General features: G+C 44.3%; 1 protein-coding gene across 1 annotated transcript; it reads right to left on the bottom strand.

Annotated features, from left to right (window-relative positions):
- Positions 1-12,165: 12,165 nt before the first annotated feature.
- On the bottom strand, positions 12,166-18,873 carry LOC129753328 (uncharacterized). The gene is made up of 3 exons (XM_055749142.1): positions 17,571-18,873; positions 14,297-17,009; positions 12,166-14,128 (listed from the first exon to the last, which is right to left on the bottom strand). Exons 1-3 carry the CDS (start codon positions 18,871-18,873, stop codon positions 12,166-12,168), a joined length of 5,979 nt encoding a protein of 1,992 aa, XP_055605117.1.
- Positions 18,874-20,525: the final 1,652 nt, after the last annotated feature.

Raw genomic sequence — 20,525 nt, 5'->3', positions numbered from 1 at the left:
GCACGATTCATTAGACCTGTGGCGACGTAAACCATCTTACTCTCACATCATCATTCTATAACTATCATTACCATTCCATCATCATTCTCCGTCATTCATCATCATCAGCCAATCATCACTAACACTACAAACTAGTTCCCGAACATTCCATCAGTCAGTCCAGTCGAGAACCTTCTCGAAACAAACACACGCAGGCAGCAATAACAATAACAACAGCCACGCAACTGACGCCAGCAGACAATAGCCGGCAAACCAACAATAGCAACAACAAACGATAGCACCGGCAAACAACCAATAGCGTTCTCGCATTCATACACTCACACACTCACAATCCATAGCTATAAATATCCGATCATTGTAAATAGTTAGTTAGTAATAAAGTGACCATTATATAGTGAACACGTCTAAGTTAATCCCGTGAAACCGAATCCCTCTTCGGGCGGAAACCCCCATAAATTGGTGACCCCGTACGTTCAGTAATGTGATCGCGTGTGAACCGACTTTCCCGAAAGTTCTATCGTTATCGCGAGTGTTCGAATTCTCGAAGCCTCCGTCGCGAGTGCAAAAACAACAACGCGAGTGCAGTGAGAAGCGCTCGATTTTTCCCGAAAGTTCCACGCTTTTCTTCGTCGCTCCGCAAGTTTTAAGTGTATCGCGAGTTAAAAAAAACTTCTCGAGTTTTCCTAACAGTGCCGAAATAATGGATCCCCGTAAAGAAAGGATTTTTCCCGATCATTCGGAAGGCACCTCCATCTCCATCCTGGAGCAGCAAATCGAGGCGCTTACGCGTCGTCTAGATCAAGCAACTTCGAGAAAATTCCAGAACCAACAACACACGAGCCATTGGTCGGCCAGCACACAGCAGTATGCGCAGCAAAAACGTAATCGCGGATGGATTTGCTGGTTTCATTACCGGCACGGGGCACAAGCCAGAAAGTGCGAAAAGTGGAAAAAGGACAATCTGAAAATCCAGTGCATTTTCTACGACGGCAAACCCGGAAGCAGAAACACACGTGCAGTTTTTAGGTCACACGTTCCTCGCCGAGCGCTGCTCGAACCAAAACCAAATCTCTCCAGCATCAAGCTGAACCAAACCATCAACATTCGTTGTATTCACGTCCACGACCAACAAACGTCGCAAAGCTTCCTAATCGACACAGGAGCAGATATCTCTGTGATCCCACCAACACCAAAGGAAATGTTGAACCGAACGAATTCACATCAATTGTTCGCAGCCAATGGAAGTCCGATCGCTACTTACGGCACCAAACGATTGACAATCGACATTGGTCTACGTCGTTCGTTTACCTGGACCTTCACGATAGCTGAAGTCAAATCACCCATCATCGGAGCAGATTTCCTGAAGCATTACGACTTGCTAGTGGATCTCCGGAGAAACAAGCTCGTCGACAACACAACGAAACTGGAAATCAACAACATCAATGCAGTCTCCGAACCATCCATCACCACATTCGATGTGAACGCACCATTTGCACAACTACTGAAGGAGTTTCAGGACATTACAGTTCTGAACATGAACCACCGTCCTACGAAAGCGCAAACAATGCATCAAATCATCACGACTGGTCAGCCCGTTTTTTGTCGTCCCCGCCGTTTGCCCATCGACAAATTGAACGAAGCCAAAGCGGAATTCAAATTCCTCATGGAACAAGGCATTTGTCAACCCTCGAAAAGCTGCTGGGCCAGTCCACTGCATCTAGTGAAGAAGCCGAACGGAAAATGGAGACCTTGTGGTGACTACCGCAATCTTAATGCGATCACAGTCCCAGATCGGTATCCAATACCCCACATCCAGGACTTCTCAACAATTCTGCACGGTAAGTCCATTTTTTCGTGCATCGACTTACAACGAGCATACCACCAAATTCCTGTGGCACCTGAAGACATTCCCAAGACCGCAATCACCACGCCCTTCGGATTGTTCGAATTCAAATACATGACGTTTGGCCTACGAAACGCCGGTCAAACTCTCCAGCGTCATTTGCACGACATCCTCGGAGATCTGAACTACGTATTCCCGTATGTGGATGATTTGTGCATAGCATCCACCACCGAAGACGAACACAAGCTGCACCTGCGCACCGTCTTCCAGCGACTCCGGGAAAATGGTCTCATTATCAACCCAAGCAAGTGCCAAATTGGACAACCGGTCGTCGAATTTCTCGGTCATTTGATCACCAAAGATGGCATCAAACCCAGTCCAAAAAAGGTTGATGCTGTCTTGAATTTCCCACGTCCGACCGTAGCCAAACAGCTCAAGCGATTTCTTGGCACTATCAATTTTTATCGACGTTTCATCCCCCACGCCGCCGTCGATCAACAGATCTTACAATCGATGATCTGCGGAAACATAAGGAACGACAACACCGTTTTGCAGTGGAGCGAAACAACCAACCAAGCATTCGAAAAATGCAAACAGGACCTAGCCAATGCCGTCCTTCTAGCACATCCTGCACCTGAAGCAAAACTAGCCCTGGAAGTGGATGCCTCTGGCACAGCTATTGGGGCAGTTCTTCATCAAATCACCGAAAATGGTCGACAACCATTAGGATTTTTCTCCAGGAAATTGAGTGACAGCAAAAGGAAAGCTAGCACGTATGACCGAGAGCTATTCGCAATCTACGAAGCGATAAAGCATTTCAAAGACATGCTCATCGCTCGTGATTTCTGCGTGTACACAGATCACAAGCCTCTCACCACAGCTTTCCATCAGCGCCCGGAACGAGCTAGTCCAACTCAACAACGACACCTCAGCTTCATCAGCGAATACACAACAGACATTCGACATGTCCCCGGTGAAGCAAACAAAGTTGCTGACATGTTGAGCCGTATCGAGTCAATCACCAACGATACAATCGATTTCGATCGTATGGCCCTCGAGCAGAAAACTGATCCCGAGCTGAAGCTGTACCTGGAAAATACTCCACCCAACACAACCATCAGGCTAAAAGCGCTCAAGTCCCCGTTCTCGTCTGCGCCTATCTATTGCGACGTGTCAACTGATGCCATCCGTCCATTCGTGCCGAAGCAGTTTCGCGATGCGATCATGAGAAAATTCCACAACGTTTCACATCCTGGAATTCGTGCGACAACTCGTCTTATCTCTGATCGTTTGGTATGGCCTTCACTGCGTCGAGACTGCAAGAATTTCGCCACCAACTGCATTCCATGTCAACGAGCGAAAGTTCACCGACACAACAAAGCACCAATCGTGCAAATCTCCACGCCGAACGAAAGATTTGCCCACATCCACATGGACATCATTGGACCATTACCGCCATCAGAAGGGTACGTATATTGCTTAACGCTCATCGATAAATTTACTCGTTGGCCAGAAATAATTCCCATCCCTAACATGACGGCACACACGATCGTCCGAGCCTTTGTCGCTGGCTGGATTGCACGATTCGGCGTCCCCGTTAACGTCACTACGGATCTTGGTCGTCAATTCGAATCCGAGCTGTTTCGTGAATTAACGAAGCTGTTGGGCATCACTCACCTGAGGACGACACCGTACCACCCGCAAGCTAACGGACAGATAGAGCGAACACACCGCCAGCTCAAAGCCGCCATTATGTGTCATCAGAATCCCCGCTGGACTGAATCCTTGCCCATTGTCCTTCTCGGCATGCGGACATCGCTGAAGGAAAATATCGAAGCATCGAGCGCTGAGCTTACTTATGGCACAACTCTTCGTCTTCCAGGAGAATTTTTCGCATCAAGCTCAAGCAAGTCGCCTTCCGCCGAATATCTTGTTGACTTGAAAGCAGCTATGGCAAAATTGCGACCAACGCCAACAAGCAATCATTCGAAACAAGCGACCTTCATTCAAAAGGAATTGGCCACATGTACCCACGTATTTGTCCGAGTTGGAGCAATCAAACCGCCACTAACACCGCCTTACGATGGACCATTCAAAGTGTTGCGCCGAAAGAAGAAAGTTTTCATCGTGGACATCAATGGTCGAAAGCAGCCAATTTCTATCGACCGTTTAAAAGCTGCACACATGCAAGCCAACGAACCAACAGTGAAACCACCCGATCCCGGTGAAAGATCATCTGATGCTAAGGACGAACAGGAACAACCCAAGTACCGAACCAGGTCAGGAAGACAAGTTCGATTTACTCGTCCCTATTGCGTAAATTAAGGGGGGAGTATTGTGGCGACGTAAACCATCTTACTCTCACATCATCATTCTATAACTATCATTACCATTCCATCATCATTCTCCGTCATTCATCATCATCAGCCAATCATCACTAACACTACAAACTAGTTCCCGAACATTCCATCAGTCAGTCCAGTCGAGAACCTTCTCGAAACAAACACACGCAGGCAGCAATAACAATAACAACAGCCACGCAACTGACGCCAGCAGACAATAGCCGGCAAACCAACAATAGCAACAACAAACGATAGCACCGGCAAACAACCAATAGCGTTCTCGCATTCATACACTCACACACTCACAATCCATAGCTATAAATATCCGATCATTGTAAATAGTTAGTTAGTAATAAAGTGACCATTATATAGTGAACACGTCTAAGTTAATCCCGTGAAACCGAATCCCTCTTCGGGCGGAAACCCCCATAGACCCATTGGAACCAGGGGTGTTATGTTGGCATTCGCCGATCAATACAACACACGCAGTGCGTTTGTGTTTCGTTTCTCTCCTTTCCACACCGAAAGTGCTCCCTGTCTAACAGGTTATGGGCCCAGCACGCTTCCACTCCTCAAAACAGCTCAGTGTGTTCTGGCAGCACAATATGGAGGTAAACTTCCTAATACTGCGAGCACGGAGATAGAACTTCTAGTGCGCGCTCTCTTACTGCGCGCCGATAATCGAATTTTCTGAGAGGTTTCACTCAATAATGAAAACACAATAAGCCGATCCACTCTGCACAATATGCTGCTCAATGTGAACTCTTTTTTTATTATTTGATCACCCAGGTGGTAAATCACGGTTTACGGATTGTATTCCAAGGCACGGCAAGCCACCGCGTCTCTCCAGTTTGCTACTCTTTTCCATGGGTACAATGAGAAAACTCATGATATACTCCGTGTAAACCTCCTACTCCCTAAACACCTCCTGGGGTTGCTGACCTGGTTCCCACCTCTAACTGTTTAACACACTATTCTCCAATATTGGGAGGTATATCCACGCTAGTGCGCTCTAAGGCAATACTCATTTACGAGACCACTTTCAGCAAAACCTCTCATCCATATGACGTCCGAACTCTCCTCTCACGACTTGAGAACCGACATCTTTTCGCAATTACTCAAGATTCCCACACTAACCTCTCCTCTTCGTGACTCAAGGTCTGATCTCTTCTCAAAAGACTCGAGATCCGACCCCTCCTCGCATCGACTCAAGGTTGACACCTCCTCTGCATGGGCCGATCTCTTCTCTAACGACTTGAGATCTGACCTCTCCTCGTCGAGTGGTCGATTTGAGGTGACCACTTATACTCCTACTCTTGTTGATTAAGGGTCTGATCCTTCCACTTACGACTCGAGGCCCGACCCCTGTGCAACTCCGATTGTCACTAGAGATCACCCACCAAGGTATTCTCGTCCTCTGAACCGACGTTGCGGCTTACTGGTCGAATGTCGCGTCGCTACTGGAGACGATGCTCGAATGCTCGAGCCTGACCTGAGAGAATACATAGAAGTATTCTCTCGTCCATCCCTGACCCACACAACCCCTTACCATAAAGACTCGGGATTGGCCACACAAACCTCTCCTACTGAAGATTCAAGGCCTGATCTCTCCTCTAACGACTCGAAGCCCGACCTCTTATATCCAGGATTCGAGGTTTGCCACCTTGCCCGTTGTGTGCCGATCGAGACTCGAATGGCTACTCCGACTCGAATGGCTCACCCCGAGAGCCACTCTACCCGTGGGTATTCCCCGATCGTGGAAAAATCCTTTCCCAACGATTTCCACTGCGGAGAAAGTCAAGTCTTATCCCCGCAGCTTCGGTCGTTGGGAACCGTCCTACTGAGATACCCCCCACGTACGCGGCGCACCCACGTCATCCGCACACTACTCGACAGCCCCCCGTCGGTGGGGTCAGTAGTCAGTCTACTCCGACCGTTGTCCGGTCTTCTTTACCCCTTTGGCTGACAACCCTAGGATATTCGGCCTGCGGCTTTTTCTGCCCGTCATGTGCCAGATCGAGAGCAGCTTGTCCTGGACTCGTGCCTGTCACGGCACACATTCGGGACTTTGAACTGTACGACTCAGATGTTTCCCGACAGTGACGACATCCTACACCGACTCAAGAGGCTCGTCCGGCATCGAGAGCCTCTCTACCCGTGGGTATCCCGGCTGTTTGCAAGATTAAAAAAAACTCATAAACAAGCAACAGCAACAACACACAAGAAACTCGTTCAAGCTCGGTCTGCCGACTTCCGAGCAGCGATGCCACGAAAATCTGTACCATTTGTTTATCTTATTCTGTTACATTGGGACTCCTATGGACGAAGATAAGATTTACTATTGATACAGATTTCACTGTGGCAACGGTGTTCGGGGGCCGGCAGGCCGACCCCGACCGAATTTCGTTTGTGTTTTTGATGTTGCTTGTTTATTGGGAAAGGGTTCGCTTAGGTCGATGACATAGTGAGTGCGATGCGATGCGGCGAATGCGATTCAATGCGGTGAATTTGATGAAAATTTATGTGAATCGCTTAAACCTGACATACTCAACGCGGCGAAGCAGATGTTCCGCCGCTCGAGTTCGCATCGACTGCGTCCGTAAATTCGCATCGCATCGCTCTCACTATGTGATCGGCCTATGCCTATGCCTATGTTGAATTCAGCATTGTGGTGGTCTACATTGAGCTGCCCTGGGGAGGCGTTTACCCTCCCCAGAGCCTCTTGTAGACTGTGTAGCCCATCCAATCCGTGGGCGTTGAAGTCCTTAGCAATGACCTTGCGAATCTTCGCTATATGTGCTCACTGACTACATTATACACAGTACAAATGCAGGTCCCGGTAACTGTAGCTTTGAAAAAAGCTTGCATAATCTGGTGACAATATGGGACACATTCAACAGGACATTACTAACATTAAAAACATTAAAAATTAACCAAATTTGGCACACTTATTGATGTGTATTGTTTACATGCTGTCAAACTCGAAGTCGTGTTTTTCGATTTAACGAAAAACTACATACATACAAGGTACAGAACTTCCCAAACCTTGATGAGCAGCAGCACGAAGAAGTTCCGTTATTTTGACCAGATTTGGCATCATGACATTATTTTAAAAGTGTCCTGGAGTGGTATGAGGCCAGTTCTGTCCATTTTGTTCCAAAGAACATGAACCCACCAAACTATCCGGAGCTGCGTCCGGTGGAGCAAAAAATGAAGCCGGAACTTCGGAAGAGCAAGAAGACAGTCAAAGAAGGGATTGCCTTTTATCTGTACCACAGTCGATTTAGAACTATCGGTTACCAAATTAGTGCTTGTTGAAGCTTTACTAGAGGGTTTGCAACAGCAGTTACGTTAGAACGAGTAAGGTATTTTGCTGGCGTAATGCAGCTAGCTAGCCTATATATGACTAGTTTCGCCGTAGTGCCAACCTTAAAGGGATATCTATAAATCTAACCTAGTGCTTCTGTGTGTTGCTTTCTTCAGGTATTGATTGGTGTTTCCAATCAACGGGGAAGGGGTAGGGGGATGGACCGGTGTCGATGACCATAAGCCCAGGTGTTGGTTCCAAGAAAACATGACATCACCAATTCAACAAGTTCCATTTTACTCGAAAATATTTATGAAGTCTGAAAAAACATGATGTTATCTTCATAATTTTGATCTTTCTTAAAAAAAATCTAAAGTAATAATGACATTCTTTCACTTCAACCCAAAGGGTGCCTTTAAGATGAAGAAGACCACGTCTCAATAAACACAATTACATCCAATCATGCTTTTAAACAGCTTCAAACGAAAGGAGTAGAAAAGCGTAAATTAAAAGCACAAGAAAGTAAATCTCGCTCCTTCGGCGCCTTTTGTTAGGGAAACTTCTACTCGCACTTCGCAGAGAGAGAGAGATCGGTTGTTAATTTCGAATTTTATTGTTTTCGTTTTTGACAGGTGGCTGCTGCCACTTGCACCTGGTCTATACTTTGGCCCCATGCTGCCTGAATCGGTAGAAATGAATTGAGAGCTATCAACACAAACAATAGAAACACAGATAAGCGCGACTCAGTTCGGTCCGTAAATTAGGACCTGGAACAATTCGTTTTACCTACACTTGGTGCCACTTATCATTTGGACAAACGATGGAGTGCGCTGTAGACTCATGGAACTGTCAAGAGAGATGATTTTATTTCCAACTGCTAATGAATTTTAACCACTTTTAAGTAACTAGTTAAAATCAACAAAAATTTGTCTTCACGGCATTGTCCATCTAGAAAATATCAAATCAATACGAACTTCAATTTAAGATGATTAAGCTTTCAGGAAACAATTCTAGGGAATTCAGGCTACTTGGTTTGACTCTCCTTTCACTTTCAGATCTGAATTCAGTTTAAAGGTGACGAATTTTAGTTCAGTAAAATTAGTAGTAAGTTTTAGGCTCTGTTTAGTTACCGTGAAATTTGATAATATAAGTCTTGAACCAATTAGTTAAACAGTAAGATTCTCAAAGGGTCAGATAATTTGAGTTAGCCTATAATAGTCCTTATTCAACTTATCATGAATTCTTCATAGAAAATTTTAACGTAAACCTTTTTAACTTGTAACAAAATTCAGAAGTTTCCATTAGAGAAAAGGCAAAACAAATTGTGTATCAGTCCACTCAAATTCCATAAAAGTCGTCATATCTTATTTTGGAATAAACTTTACTCACATGATATATTGCTGGTTTCAGTTACTTAATTTTTCTTTCTTTCTGTTCTTTTCTTCTTTTCTTTCCACAACGGCAAGCGCTCAGGTATCAACGAAACGGTTCGCCGAATCCGACCATCGAAAGGATAATGCTGTTTCCGCATGAAATCGCAGCTTCTGCCTGTGTTAATAAGCATCTTTCAAGCTGTTCGCCTTTGAATTATACACACCCATAAATTTCGCCCGGATAACCGAAAACCGCAAAACTGTAAGGAGATAAACCTTTTCAAACACGAAAAGTAAAAACAGAATTTATTACCGAGCGTGGCACGGAAGAAAGAGAAACTTATCTTAAGACGCTTTGATAAGTTCTTATATCAACTGATGCTAATAGAATAAAAAATTACCAAAAAAAAACAAAGAGAGTTATCAATGAATAAGTATAGTAAGAATATCGATTGGTTGCTATCAAAACAAAAACAAAAAAACGAAGAGCAATTCTAAAACAATGCTACCGCTAGCAAAAGCACTTTATTGAAAAATCATACAGAATTCGACGCGTCAAGGAAGGGGATCACGAAGCAAAAATAAAATCACAATTTAGTGTGCTACACAAAAAAAAGGAGAAGAAATGGGAGGCTTTAGAAAAAAAAATCCGAAGATAAAAAAACAAAAAACAAAAATGAATACATACACACAACTATGAAAGCTTTATTTTTTGTATCAATTAAATTAAAATAAACAAAAAAAAAGACGAAATAAAATAAAAATTACATTGGTTGTCTGATATCAATCAAAGCATTGCGTTTGGTTTTATTTCCATCCGAAAAAAAGAGAATCAATGAGATCAAACAATGACTGGGGTCTAAAATGTGAACAAAAAATCTCACTCCTGTTTATTCTATATGGATGGATGGACGGATAAATGGAATATGGCAATCCTGTGGCACAATTCGATTTTCCACCTCAATGGGGCTTTGTGTAGAAGTCATACTTTTTTGTCGCTTTCACTTAGCAAAAACTATTCGATTAAGATCAGCTTTTCGTATCATATCAGTTTACCCGTTATAAAAAATAAGAAGTAAACCAGGTAGTATTAAGAGTAGTACTGATATGTCTACTTCTAGGCTTGAAAAAAATACAAGAAAATACACATTGATTGAAGAGATCAACAGGTGGTAAGTATCGAAATCGAGTAAGCGGGAAAATCCGAGCCAAATAAACTTTTCAAATGCAGAGAACTCATACATATAAAGATGCTGTATCAGACAGGAAGGAGAAAGGTTAATTATGTTTTTAGGAAATCCTATTTGGAAGATAGGATTGATGAGTAGAAAAATATTGCAATGTACACAAATACACAAATATAAATGGAAAGAACTCACCAAATATTTGTTGTACCCTTAAATTTTTTTTTTTGAAATTTCTTCATTTGAAACGGCTTTTACCATTAAGTTTTAAGGAGCCAAAGTCGTTTTGGTTGTTGACAATTGTTTGCTTAACCTAACACATTGTGAGAAATGAAAAGAAGATAGAAAGGGAAATATGCAATTAAAAAAAGAATTATAGACGAAGATAGATAGCTTTTAGAAAACGGTAGATTTTGAACATGTAGTCCATATCTAGCATAGCAGGGCTAGAAGCGACCATGAAGCAAACAAGTAGAGGAAAATAGTTATTTTTAAACAATATTAGGTCAAAATAAGTGACTACATCAAGTCAAAATTGTCATCAATAGGAACTTAACAAATTGCAATCTATAGATTTAAAAAGCAATTTGTCAATTTAAGGGGGGAGAAGGCTCTAACACTTTCAAAAAATCGATTTTTTTTCATTTTCTTATTGTAAAACATTTCAAGAATGTTGTGTAAAATTTTCAAGTCAATCGAAGCAAAACTGTAGAAATTATAGGCCTTTATCTCCATTTATCTAATACTGCAAGACTTCAAACGCAGAAACTTCAACCGCGTTTTTTCTCGAAAGCACATTTTTAAAGTCCGTGGACATCGTCATTTGAAAACTACTTCACCGATTCTTTTCAAATTTGGAACATATGTATCTTCTACATATAAAATACCAAACCCCAACGTTTTTCTTTTTTTTTACTTTGGGAAGATTTTACAGATAAAAAATTGCGGATTTTTTCGTGAAAAATCGTAGTTTTTACTTCAAACAGCCACAAAAATTTCATAAAAAAATTTTTAAGTTAAATAAAAACGTTGGGGTCCAGAAAAAAATCTATTAAAAATATTTTGCTCTGATTTTTTTACTTCAGATGATTCTGTGCTGAGATACAGTGTCCACCGCAAATCCTGTTTTCTAAAAGGCATCCTCGAAAGTGCTCTGTCACCAGCTCATTTTTTCAATATTTTTCTACGAAAAAATTACTAAATGTTCTTTTAACAATGCTTTGTATAATGCAAAAAATTTTAATACATTTGTTTGAACGATAGCTCTAAAAAAATCGTGAAAATGGTGTGATTTTTACCCGTTAGACCCTACTCCCCCCTTAAAAACAGATTTAGCAAAATAAAAAATTAAGTTTATCACAAGGCAGGCATCAAACGGAGATGGGTTCTTTGTATTTTTTTCTAAGGACCTGAGATCTAAAAAAAATCGTTTTGGTTCAAAACTCATCCTGAGTTAATCTGAACTTTTAGGTTTGTATGGAAAAATTTAAAATTTTGTTTTGAAAAACAATTATGATCTTTCTTTTTACTATGGATAGCATTTTATCGTTGTTGCGAGCGGATCGAGAAAAAACGCTGATTTTTGACAGCAGTTTGTACAGTTTTCTCTTATATGTTGTCTCGCGCCCGAACAACTTGTTTATTGTAGGCTAAGTGCATGCGCTTCAACTGCATGTATGAAGATTTAGGTTAGGATATATTTTAATAATTTCTTTTAATCTGTTTGTGTACCTTGTTAACCTCGTTCGAATCTAGCTTTAATAACCTTTATTCAGAAGCTAAACTTCAATCCGATCACGGTCAGACTTCGTAGGTTCTGGTACTGCATGAATGAGGTTATGTTTTAGCTTCTAAGTTTTAATTTGTCGATCATAGTTTTAAGTTTTACCTGCTTAAACAATCCGTACTTTTAACAGGAATCCTACCGTACTAACCTCCTAGCACTAAGCACACCTAAATTAAACTATTTTTAAGTATTTAAACAAAGATTTTCTTCAACTTTTATAATTTTTACCACTCGTGTTTTCAGTAAACAAATTTTCCACCCGGTCCGTTCGGCTGACGTGAAGAAGAGAGCGAGCGAGACCGCCAATCCTCTGACAGTTCAGGAGAAACGTCAGTTGATCCGCTCGCCACTGAACTGCATTTCACAGCGGCGCGTCGAAAGCGGCGCGTCGAAAGCGACGCTTGCAGTGTTGCCGATGTCAACATCCTCCCCCTCGTGACGCTGGCCGATGACTGCCTTTGGATCCGTGTCACCCATAAGCTCAACATCCAACACTGCCAGTCTACTGACCGATTGCCTTGACAACCCTCTATTTGTTTGCACTACTGCATGGCGAACTCTCCCGTCCACCCCGGGGAATACTTCCAGAACCCTACCTCGCACCCACCCATTTCTCTTAGCTTCGTTCACAATTACAACCAAGTTCCCCACGCCGATCTCCTGAACTTCGTTGAACCACTTTGTGCGACGAGTCAAAGTGGGTAGATATTCCCAGACCCAACGACGCCAAAACATGTCCAGCTGGCACTCTATCTGGTTCCAGGTGCTCTTCAGGGCTACAGCTACATCCACAAACTGCTTGCTCGGTTGCTTTACGCCGTTCGAGCTGCCTAGCAAAAAGTGGTTGGGCGTCAGGGATTCAGCTTCCTCGCTATCCAATGGTAGGTACGTCAGGGGTCGGGAGTTGACGACTCCTTCAGCTTCTACTACAAATGTATTCAGGCCTTCGTCGTCTAGCTTCCGTCCCACGCACAAGCTTTTTTCCATGGCCGTTTTCACCGAGCGTACCATACGCTCCCAGCTCCCTCCCATGTGCGGCGTTCCTGGAGGTATGAAGACCCACTTGGTGTGAGTGTTGGTGAAGGTTGCTGCTAAGTCGTCCTGAAACTGGCCGATTTGTTGTTCTAGAATGTTGCCGGCTCCACGGAAGTTGGTTCCGTTATCCGAATGGATTTCCAGTGGTGCCCCTCGTCGAACAATAAAGCGCCGAATGCTCATAATGCAGGATTCTGTTGTGAGGCTGTGGACTACTTCGACGTGAACTGCTCTAATGGTTAAGCAGGTAAATAGAGCCACCCAGCGTTTAACCGAACTTCTGCCTCTCTTGACCAGGATTGGACCAAACAGGTCTAAACCGACGTAGCTAAATGGACGTTCGAACGATGCTAGCCGTGCTGCGGGCAGAGGACCCATCCTAGGTACCTGTGGTTTGCACCTGTATACCTTGCAATGTTGACACTGGCGGATTACTTTCTTGACCGTTGCTCTAATCTTCGAAATGTGGAAGGACTGACGAAGCTCGTTCACCACAGTTTCAAAGTTGGCATGCAGGAACTTTCGATGATAGAAGTCGATGATCAGCTCAGTAATTCTGTGGGTCGGAGGAAGAATGACAGGATACCTAACTGTCATGGCGACGTTTTTTGCTGCTCCAACTCGGCTATCCACTCTGAGGACAAAGTTTTCGTCGAAGTATGGTGAAATGTGATGTAGTTCGCTATGCTTTGGGAGATGATCCTGACCGTTCGAGTTCTGGTGAAGATTTCGTCGAAGGATAGATGCCTCCACCGGGTACGATTGTTGCTGCGCTATCCAGAACAGTGTGTTTTCAGCTGCTAACAACTCCTCCTGGCTCAGGTAACTGCTTTCTGCTTCGACGGGATACATCTTAAGTCGACGATTTACGTAGCGATGTGCATATGCCACAGTTCGCAGCATTCGCTCCCACTTGCTGAATCTACTGGTGTCGACGATCGCTACTGGAGCTACAAACCCAGAATGGAGACAGGATACTTGGCGAGACGTCTTCAACTCCTCCTCGGTGCTAGTCGGCTTCCTCGGTTGTGGCCATTCGTCCTCGCCTTCTTGAAGGAAATCCGGACCACGAAACCAAGCGTTTTCTGCAGTCAAAGGCGGGCCTTGTCCCCATTTGGTGGCGAGGTCGGCGACGTTCTGTTTTGATGGGACCCATCGCCACTCTGCGATGTTGGTGTTTGAAAGGATTTCCCCTACTCTGCAGGCTACGAACTGGGTGTATCTCCGATGATCGGACCGGATCCATGCCAGCACAGTGCTTGAGTCGGACCAGAGAACACATCACTTGATTTCGAATGTATGGCCTTCTTCGATGAATTTTCTTAGACGGGTTCCCATTACAGCCGCTTGAAGTTCCAGGCGTGGGATGGACCAATGCTTCAAAGGTGCGACCTTCGTTTTTGCTGCAACCAGTGCACACGCGTACCCCCCGGTTATCTTTGGAACACGGAAGTATCCCACAGCAGCGCAGGCGTCCTCGCTAGCATCCACGAAAATGTGGAGTTGTATATCATCGTAGTCAACACTGTCGAAGTAACATCGTGGAATCTGCAAGCTATCGATAAGCGGAAAACCTTCGATCCAGCGTAGCCATTTCTCGTGCTCTTCGTCTCCCACGACTTCGTCCCATTGCGTACCAGCGCGCCAAATATCCTGGAGTAAGACCTTTCCATGCAACACAAATGCTGCGAGCAACCCTAAGGGGTCGAAAAACGTCATAAGACAGCGAAGTGCCTCGCGCTTCGTAGGTTTACGTTTAGACGACACTATCTCCTGCAGTTCCGGGGCCAAAGCGGTAGAATAGCCCAAGACGTCGTCATGCGGCAGCCAGTGCATTCCGAGCACTCTTTCGGCAGTCAAAGTTGTCTCCAGCTTCAGGGATTTGGGTTCGGAAGAAACGTTTCCATCAAGAGCTTTCACAACTTTCTCACTGTTTGATCTCCAGTCCCGTATGTTGAAACCACCTGCTGCGTGTATCGATTTGATCTCAGTCGCTATCTGTATTGCCTCGGCTACGGTGCTGAAACTTTCGGCGTAGTCGTCAACATAATGGCCGTTTATAATTCCTTCGACCGCGCGAGGGCTTGTTTGTTTGAATTCCTGGGCGTTCCTGTTTTTCACGTACTGGGCTGACGCTGGTGAACACGCTGAACCGAACGTAGCGACGTCCATTACGTAGGTTTCAGGTTTACTGCTTCCATCCGGCCTCCAAAGAAACCGCTGCGCTTGTCTGTCACGCTCGTTGATACGGATCTGGTGAAACATTTCAGCAATGTCTCCGGTAACTGCAAACTCGTACTGTCGGAACCGGAAAAGCACCCAGGGAAGAGGGGCTAACTCGTCTGGACCTTTGAGCAGCATAGTGTTTAGTGAGATGCCGTCGACTGTCGCTGATGCATCCCAAATCATCCGCACTTTCCCGGGCTTCTTCGGATTCACCACAACGCCTAGTGGTAAGTACCAGACACGTCTTGGATCGGAGTTCATTTTCTCATCTTCGGTTATTTGATGTGCATACCCTTTGGCTTGGTAGCTCTCCATTTGCTTCGTCAAATTTAGACGCAGTTCCGGATTCCGAGCCATCTTCTTCTCCAGGCACTCGTATCGTTTAAAGGCCATCGGATAACTGTCGGGAAATTCAAATTGATCGTACTTCCACAGCAGACCCGTCTCGTATCGGTCTCCTTGCTTCTGTGTCGATTCCTTCAGAATCCTGCGCGCTCTCATATCAGCTTCTGACTCGAGTTTCGTAGTAGCATGAATCCCCATGTCTTCCATCTCGAAGTATTCTCTCACTACTTTGTGCAGTGAATCGTCTTGTGAACAGCTACACGCGTGATAGTTCACCTGGACTGCTGTGTGCTCTGAGGACCGACCACCATAAATGCACCAACCCAGCTTCGTCTTCGCTGCCACCGGCTCGTTCGTGCGACCTTGTTTGATCCGAAGCGGAACTGTCATGTGTAAGTTGTTGACGCCAATGAGGATCCTTGGCACGGCATCTTTGTAACTGGCAACTGGAAGCCCTTTCAAGTGTGCATAGTTTCTAACCAGACCTTCGTAATCCAGAGATTGAGTGGAGAGTGCAAGGTTGCTCACCGTACGCGCGTCGCTTAAACGCATCTTGTTTTTACTCGGACCAGAAATCTTGATGTCGACAATCTTGGACTCCTGCTCTGTACGCATCATATCGCCGGTCCACTGGAGGCACAAAACCTGTGGTGTTCCTTGTATTCCTAGCTCTTCAACGAGCGAGTCTTCGACCATAGTGAGTGACGACCCTTCATCAACAAAGGCAAAGGTCTCCACTGACTTGCCGTTCCCATGAACCGTAATCGGAAGAATTCGGAACAAGAAAGTAAGTTCCGGACTATGGTGGGCATAGTTGTTTCCATGGGTTGGTGTATGAGAAGTAGATGGCTGTGAAATTGGCACTACGGTGTTAGCAGAATTCCTCGTCGTTGGCTTGTTCTGATGTCCGCTTCCTGAACCAGGTTCTCGTGGGTTTGATGTCAGGTTTTTCGAACGGCCGGAATGTAGGAGCTGATGGTGACGATGTGTACAGCCGTTGACTCCACACCTACCGCTGATACGACAGGACCGCTTCCCGTGGAAGTTCAGGCAATTGCGGCACGCTCCATATCGCTGCACAAGGTTCCACCGCTCGTCGACACTGATAGCTGAAAACCTGCTACAATCTTTCAGTGAATGTTGATTTCGAAAACAGGCTGGGCAGAGTTTTTCGATAGGCACCTGGTTCCGTTCCTCACACTCCGAGTGCACATTCAAGGATCCACGCTTCGGTTTCAGCTTGTCCTCCCTTTTCACAGCTCCGTTGTAGACGGAGACACGGCTCGCAGACTTCGCCACTTTCGTCACAAACGTTGAAAACAATTTCAGATCCACTCTTTCTTCGAATTCACTAAACTCCACCCACTTGAACTGATAGTCTGGAGGCAGTCGGTTCACTAACTCGTTCAGCAGACTCGGATTTGACAGATGGTCTTGTTGATTGGCGGCATCCAAATGACCACAAAGACTTTGTACCGCAATCCCGAAATCTATGAAAGTCGCAAGCTTATCCGCTTTCGGTGCGGGGACGGAACGAACTTTATCCAGTAGGGCATTGATAAGAAGCTCTGGACGCCCATAAAGAAAACGTAGGGTTTGCATAATGAAAGGAACCGATTCTGGGGTGTGAAGTCGGCTACGGACTGATTCTAAGGCATGACCTTTCAGGCAGCGTTGAAGTCTACCGAGATTCTCAACCGGACTATAGCCGCAAGCTAGCGTAGAGTTTGTAAAGCTGCTGACAAAAACTGGCCAATCGTTGGCATTACCGTCAAAGGTTGGGAGGTCCCTTGGGAAAACTTGACGGGCTAGTAGTTGAGAGGGGGTTGGTTGAAAAGTATTCAGAAAATGGGTAAAATCCGGAAATTCATTCGGGCCTAAGCCGAGTTGTTTTATAAGGGGTGCGAGGTGGTCTATGTTATGATTTCTATCATGGCTCGAATCATTAGCAGAATAATTATTTGCATTATGATTATTATCGTTTCGATAATCGTAAGTATTATTGGTATTGAAGGCAGTATGGTTTGAATTATGTTCATTGGTGGTTTTATGGGCAGTATGGTTGTGATTATGGGCAATATTGAGCGGCATGTATTGTTCGAAAGAAGAATAAAATGGTTCGGCCTTACCTTGAGCTTGATGGAGGGGGGGAGGAGTGGTTACCGGTGGCTGTGTTGATGCGAGCCGTTGCTGGTTGGAAGCCCTTGAAGATGGCACCGGTTGACCCGACGTTGAAGGCTGGACCACCGACGGTATCATCGTCGATCGCTCCGGCCACTGCTGGTAGGGCGGTTGACCCGCTTTCGATGAACGCTGCTCCTCCAATATTTGCTTGCCCCTCGGACCGACCTGCTGCCGTTGAGCCATCGCCGGAATAGGCTGCGCCCAATTTGGGTTGGGTACCGTTGGTTTTGATGAAGGCCTAAGGAATGCCGGTTCGACATTCCTATTCGATGTCTCCTGATTCGGCGCACTGAGCACCGAGCGTGAAGTAATTTCCGGTACTGGTAGACAATAACCAGAACTGGTCGGAGGTGCCAACGCTGGAGCTGATGGTCCCGACTGGTATAGTTGGACCTCTGATTTATCCTTCGCTGTACTGGTGGAATCCTGGACCGTACGATCAATAACCGGCGACCCATAAACCGCGTTACGATCTAGCGGCCCTGCTTTCGGATCTTGCACGTGAAAGATGTTCTTTCGCAGTAATAACGATTCCCATTGATGCATTCCTACCAAGGAAAGGGAATCCCAATTCGGCCAGTTCATTCTGGAAGGACCCAGATCCGGATGCTGGACCATACTGCGCCGCTTTGGAAAGGCACCGGTAATCCGCTGGGGGGTCGGTGGCAATTCTTGATGGTTGGATTCGGTTTGAATCGCGCTGCTATTCGTTGCCTGCTGCTGATTCACTTCGTTGATGGTGGGCGATGATTGTACCCAATCTTGAGTTCTATAAGACCGCTCGATTGTAGTGTTCAAAATCGATCGATCACCTTCTTCTTCTTCTTCGCTGGAAGAATCCTCCGCCTGCATAACGGAGAATCTCTCCGAGACATGCTGTTTCTCGGCCTCTATTTCTTCCAACGTGGCTCTCAATGTCACCTCCCTCGCTTTGCGATCCAATGCGCGCTTTTCATCAAGCTGCTGCAGCTGAAGATCACGTTTGCGAGCCCGGGAGCTTTTCTCGGAAGTAGTTGATTTAGCACGAATTGTTGGCTGGCTGGGTACTGGTGAGCATAGTCGGCAAGACCATGGCCGATTTTCCACCGACGGAGTAACTCCCGCACACGATTGATGCCACCAGCGCTTGCAGCGATCACACTGGACGAGATCGCAAATGGAATCAGGCTCCGAGCACGCATAGCAGTTGTACCCCTTTCGGAGTTGGTTCGGTGTAGCAACGGGATTACTTCCGGAAGAAGGTTTCATCTTGGTCGTGTTGAATTTTTTGAAGTTTGTTGCGAGCGGATCGAGAAAAAACGCTGATTTTTGACAGCAGTTTGTACAGTTTTCTCTTATATGTTGTCTCGCGCCCGAACAACTTGTTTATTGTAGGCTAAGTGCATGCGCTTCAACTGCATGTATGAAGATTTAGGTTAGGATATATTTTATTAATTTCTTTTAATCTGTTTGTGTACCTTGTTAACCTCGTTCGAATCTAGCTTTAATAACCTTTATTCAGAAGCTAAACTTCAATCCGATCACGGTCAGACTTCGTAGGTTCTGGTACTGCATGAATGAGGTTATGTTTTAGCTTCTAAGTTTTAATTTGTCGATCATAGTTTTAAGTTTTACCTGCTTAAACAATCCGTACTTTTAACAGGAATCCTACCGTACTAACCTCCTAGCACTAAGCACACCTAAATTAAACTATTTTTAAGTATTTAAACAAAGATTTTCTTCAACTTTTATAATTTTTACCACTCGTGTTTTCAGTAAACAAATTTTCCACCCGGTCCGTTCGGCTGACGTGAAGAAGAGAGCGAGCGAGACCGCCAATCCTCTGACAGTTCAGGAGAAACGTCAGTTGATCCGCTCGCCACTGAACTGCATTTCACAGCGGCGCGTCGAAAGCGGCGCGTCGAAAGCGACGCTTGCAGTGTTGCCGATGTCAACAATCGTTTATGGTAAATTTATAAATTCTTTAAGTTATTTCTTTTCTGATGAAGAATGTTGTCGAAAAGTATCATTTAGTTTCAAATTACAAGATAGTGGAAGCACTTTCACACAAAACAACAGATTCTAGGGCTCAAAACACATAAGAAATAATTTTTCTAACCATGCAGCTTGATTTTTTTTACATTTTTTAGCTGTATTCAGTACTGTAAAACATCTGAAACAATTTTAATGCATCAAAAATACAATTGGCAGTTATAAAACCTAATAAATTCTTAAAAACTATCTCATTTCTTATACTTTTCAAATGATACTGCAAAGACTATTTTGTTTTTTTTTGTATAAGATTCTTAGTAAGAGGTCAAAAGAGTTGTTTTCAACGAAAAAATAATCTCAATGAATTCAATATTCATACAACAGAGGGTAAATAAGACTAAAAATCGCCTTGCATATTTTAAAGAACATATACGTATGAAAACATGAAAACTCGAATAAATTTTCTATGCATTTAAATATCGAGTTGATCTCTTCACTTGAATTGAGAATAGTAAAGTTAAAAATACTGCTAGATTGTACACAGAAAAAAATAAAAGCTGTAAAATTACGGCAACTATCCTGTAACAAAAAGGAGCAGGACATTTACCGTAATATTACAGGTCGGAAAAAAAATCAATGACAATTATTTTTACGTGAGCAGATTTTTTTACAGGTTTCTTTGAAATCACAGTACTGTAAAATTTTATGCCATTTTGATGCCTAGGATTAATTTTTGTTTCTTTCGGAAAATTATTTGGATTTTGAATATTATTTTTTGCGAGAATAAAAAGAAGAAAATAATAAGATTGAATCATTTTATTTAATGTAACGAGGAATGAATTCAAAACATACAATCTTGCAAACTTTTTCAGAATTATATCTGGAATAGGTAATTATTTTAATTCGCGCAATTGTAGTTTATCTTATCG

This window comes from Uranotaenia lowii, chromosome 3, assembly GCF_029784155.1.
Source record: "Uranotaenia lowii strain MFRU-FL chromosome 3, ASM2978415v1, whole genome shotgun sequence".
NCBI classification, from domain to species: domain Eukaryota; kingdom Metazoa; phylum Arthropoda; class Insecta; order Diptera; family Culicidae; genus Uranotaenia; species Uranotaenia lowii.
The sequence above is the reverse complement of the archived record's forward strand: the minus strand, read 5'-3'. Positions and strand labels throughout refer to the sequence as shown.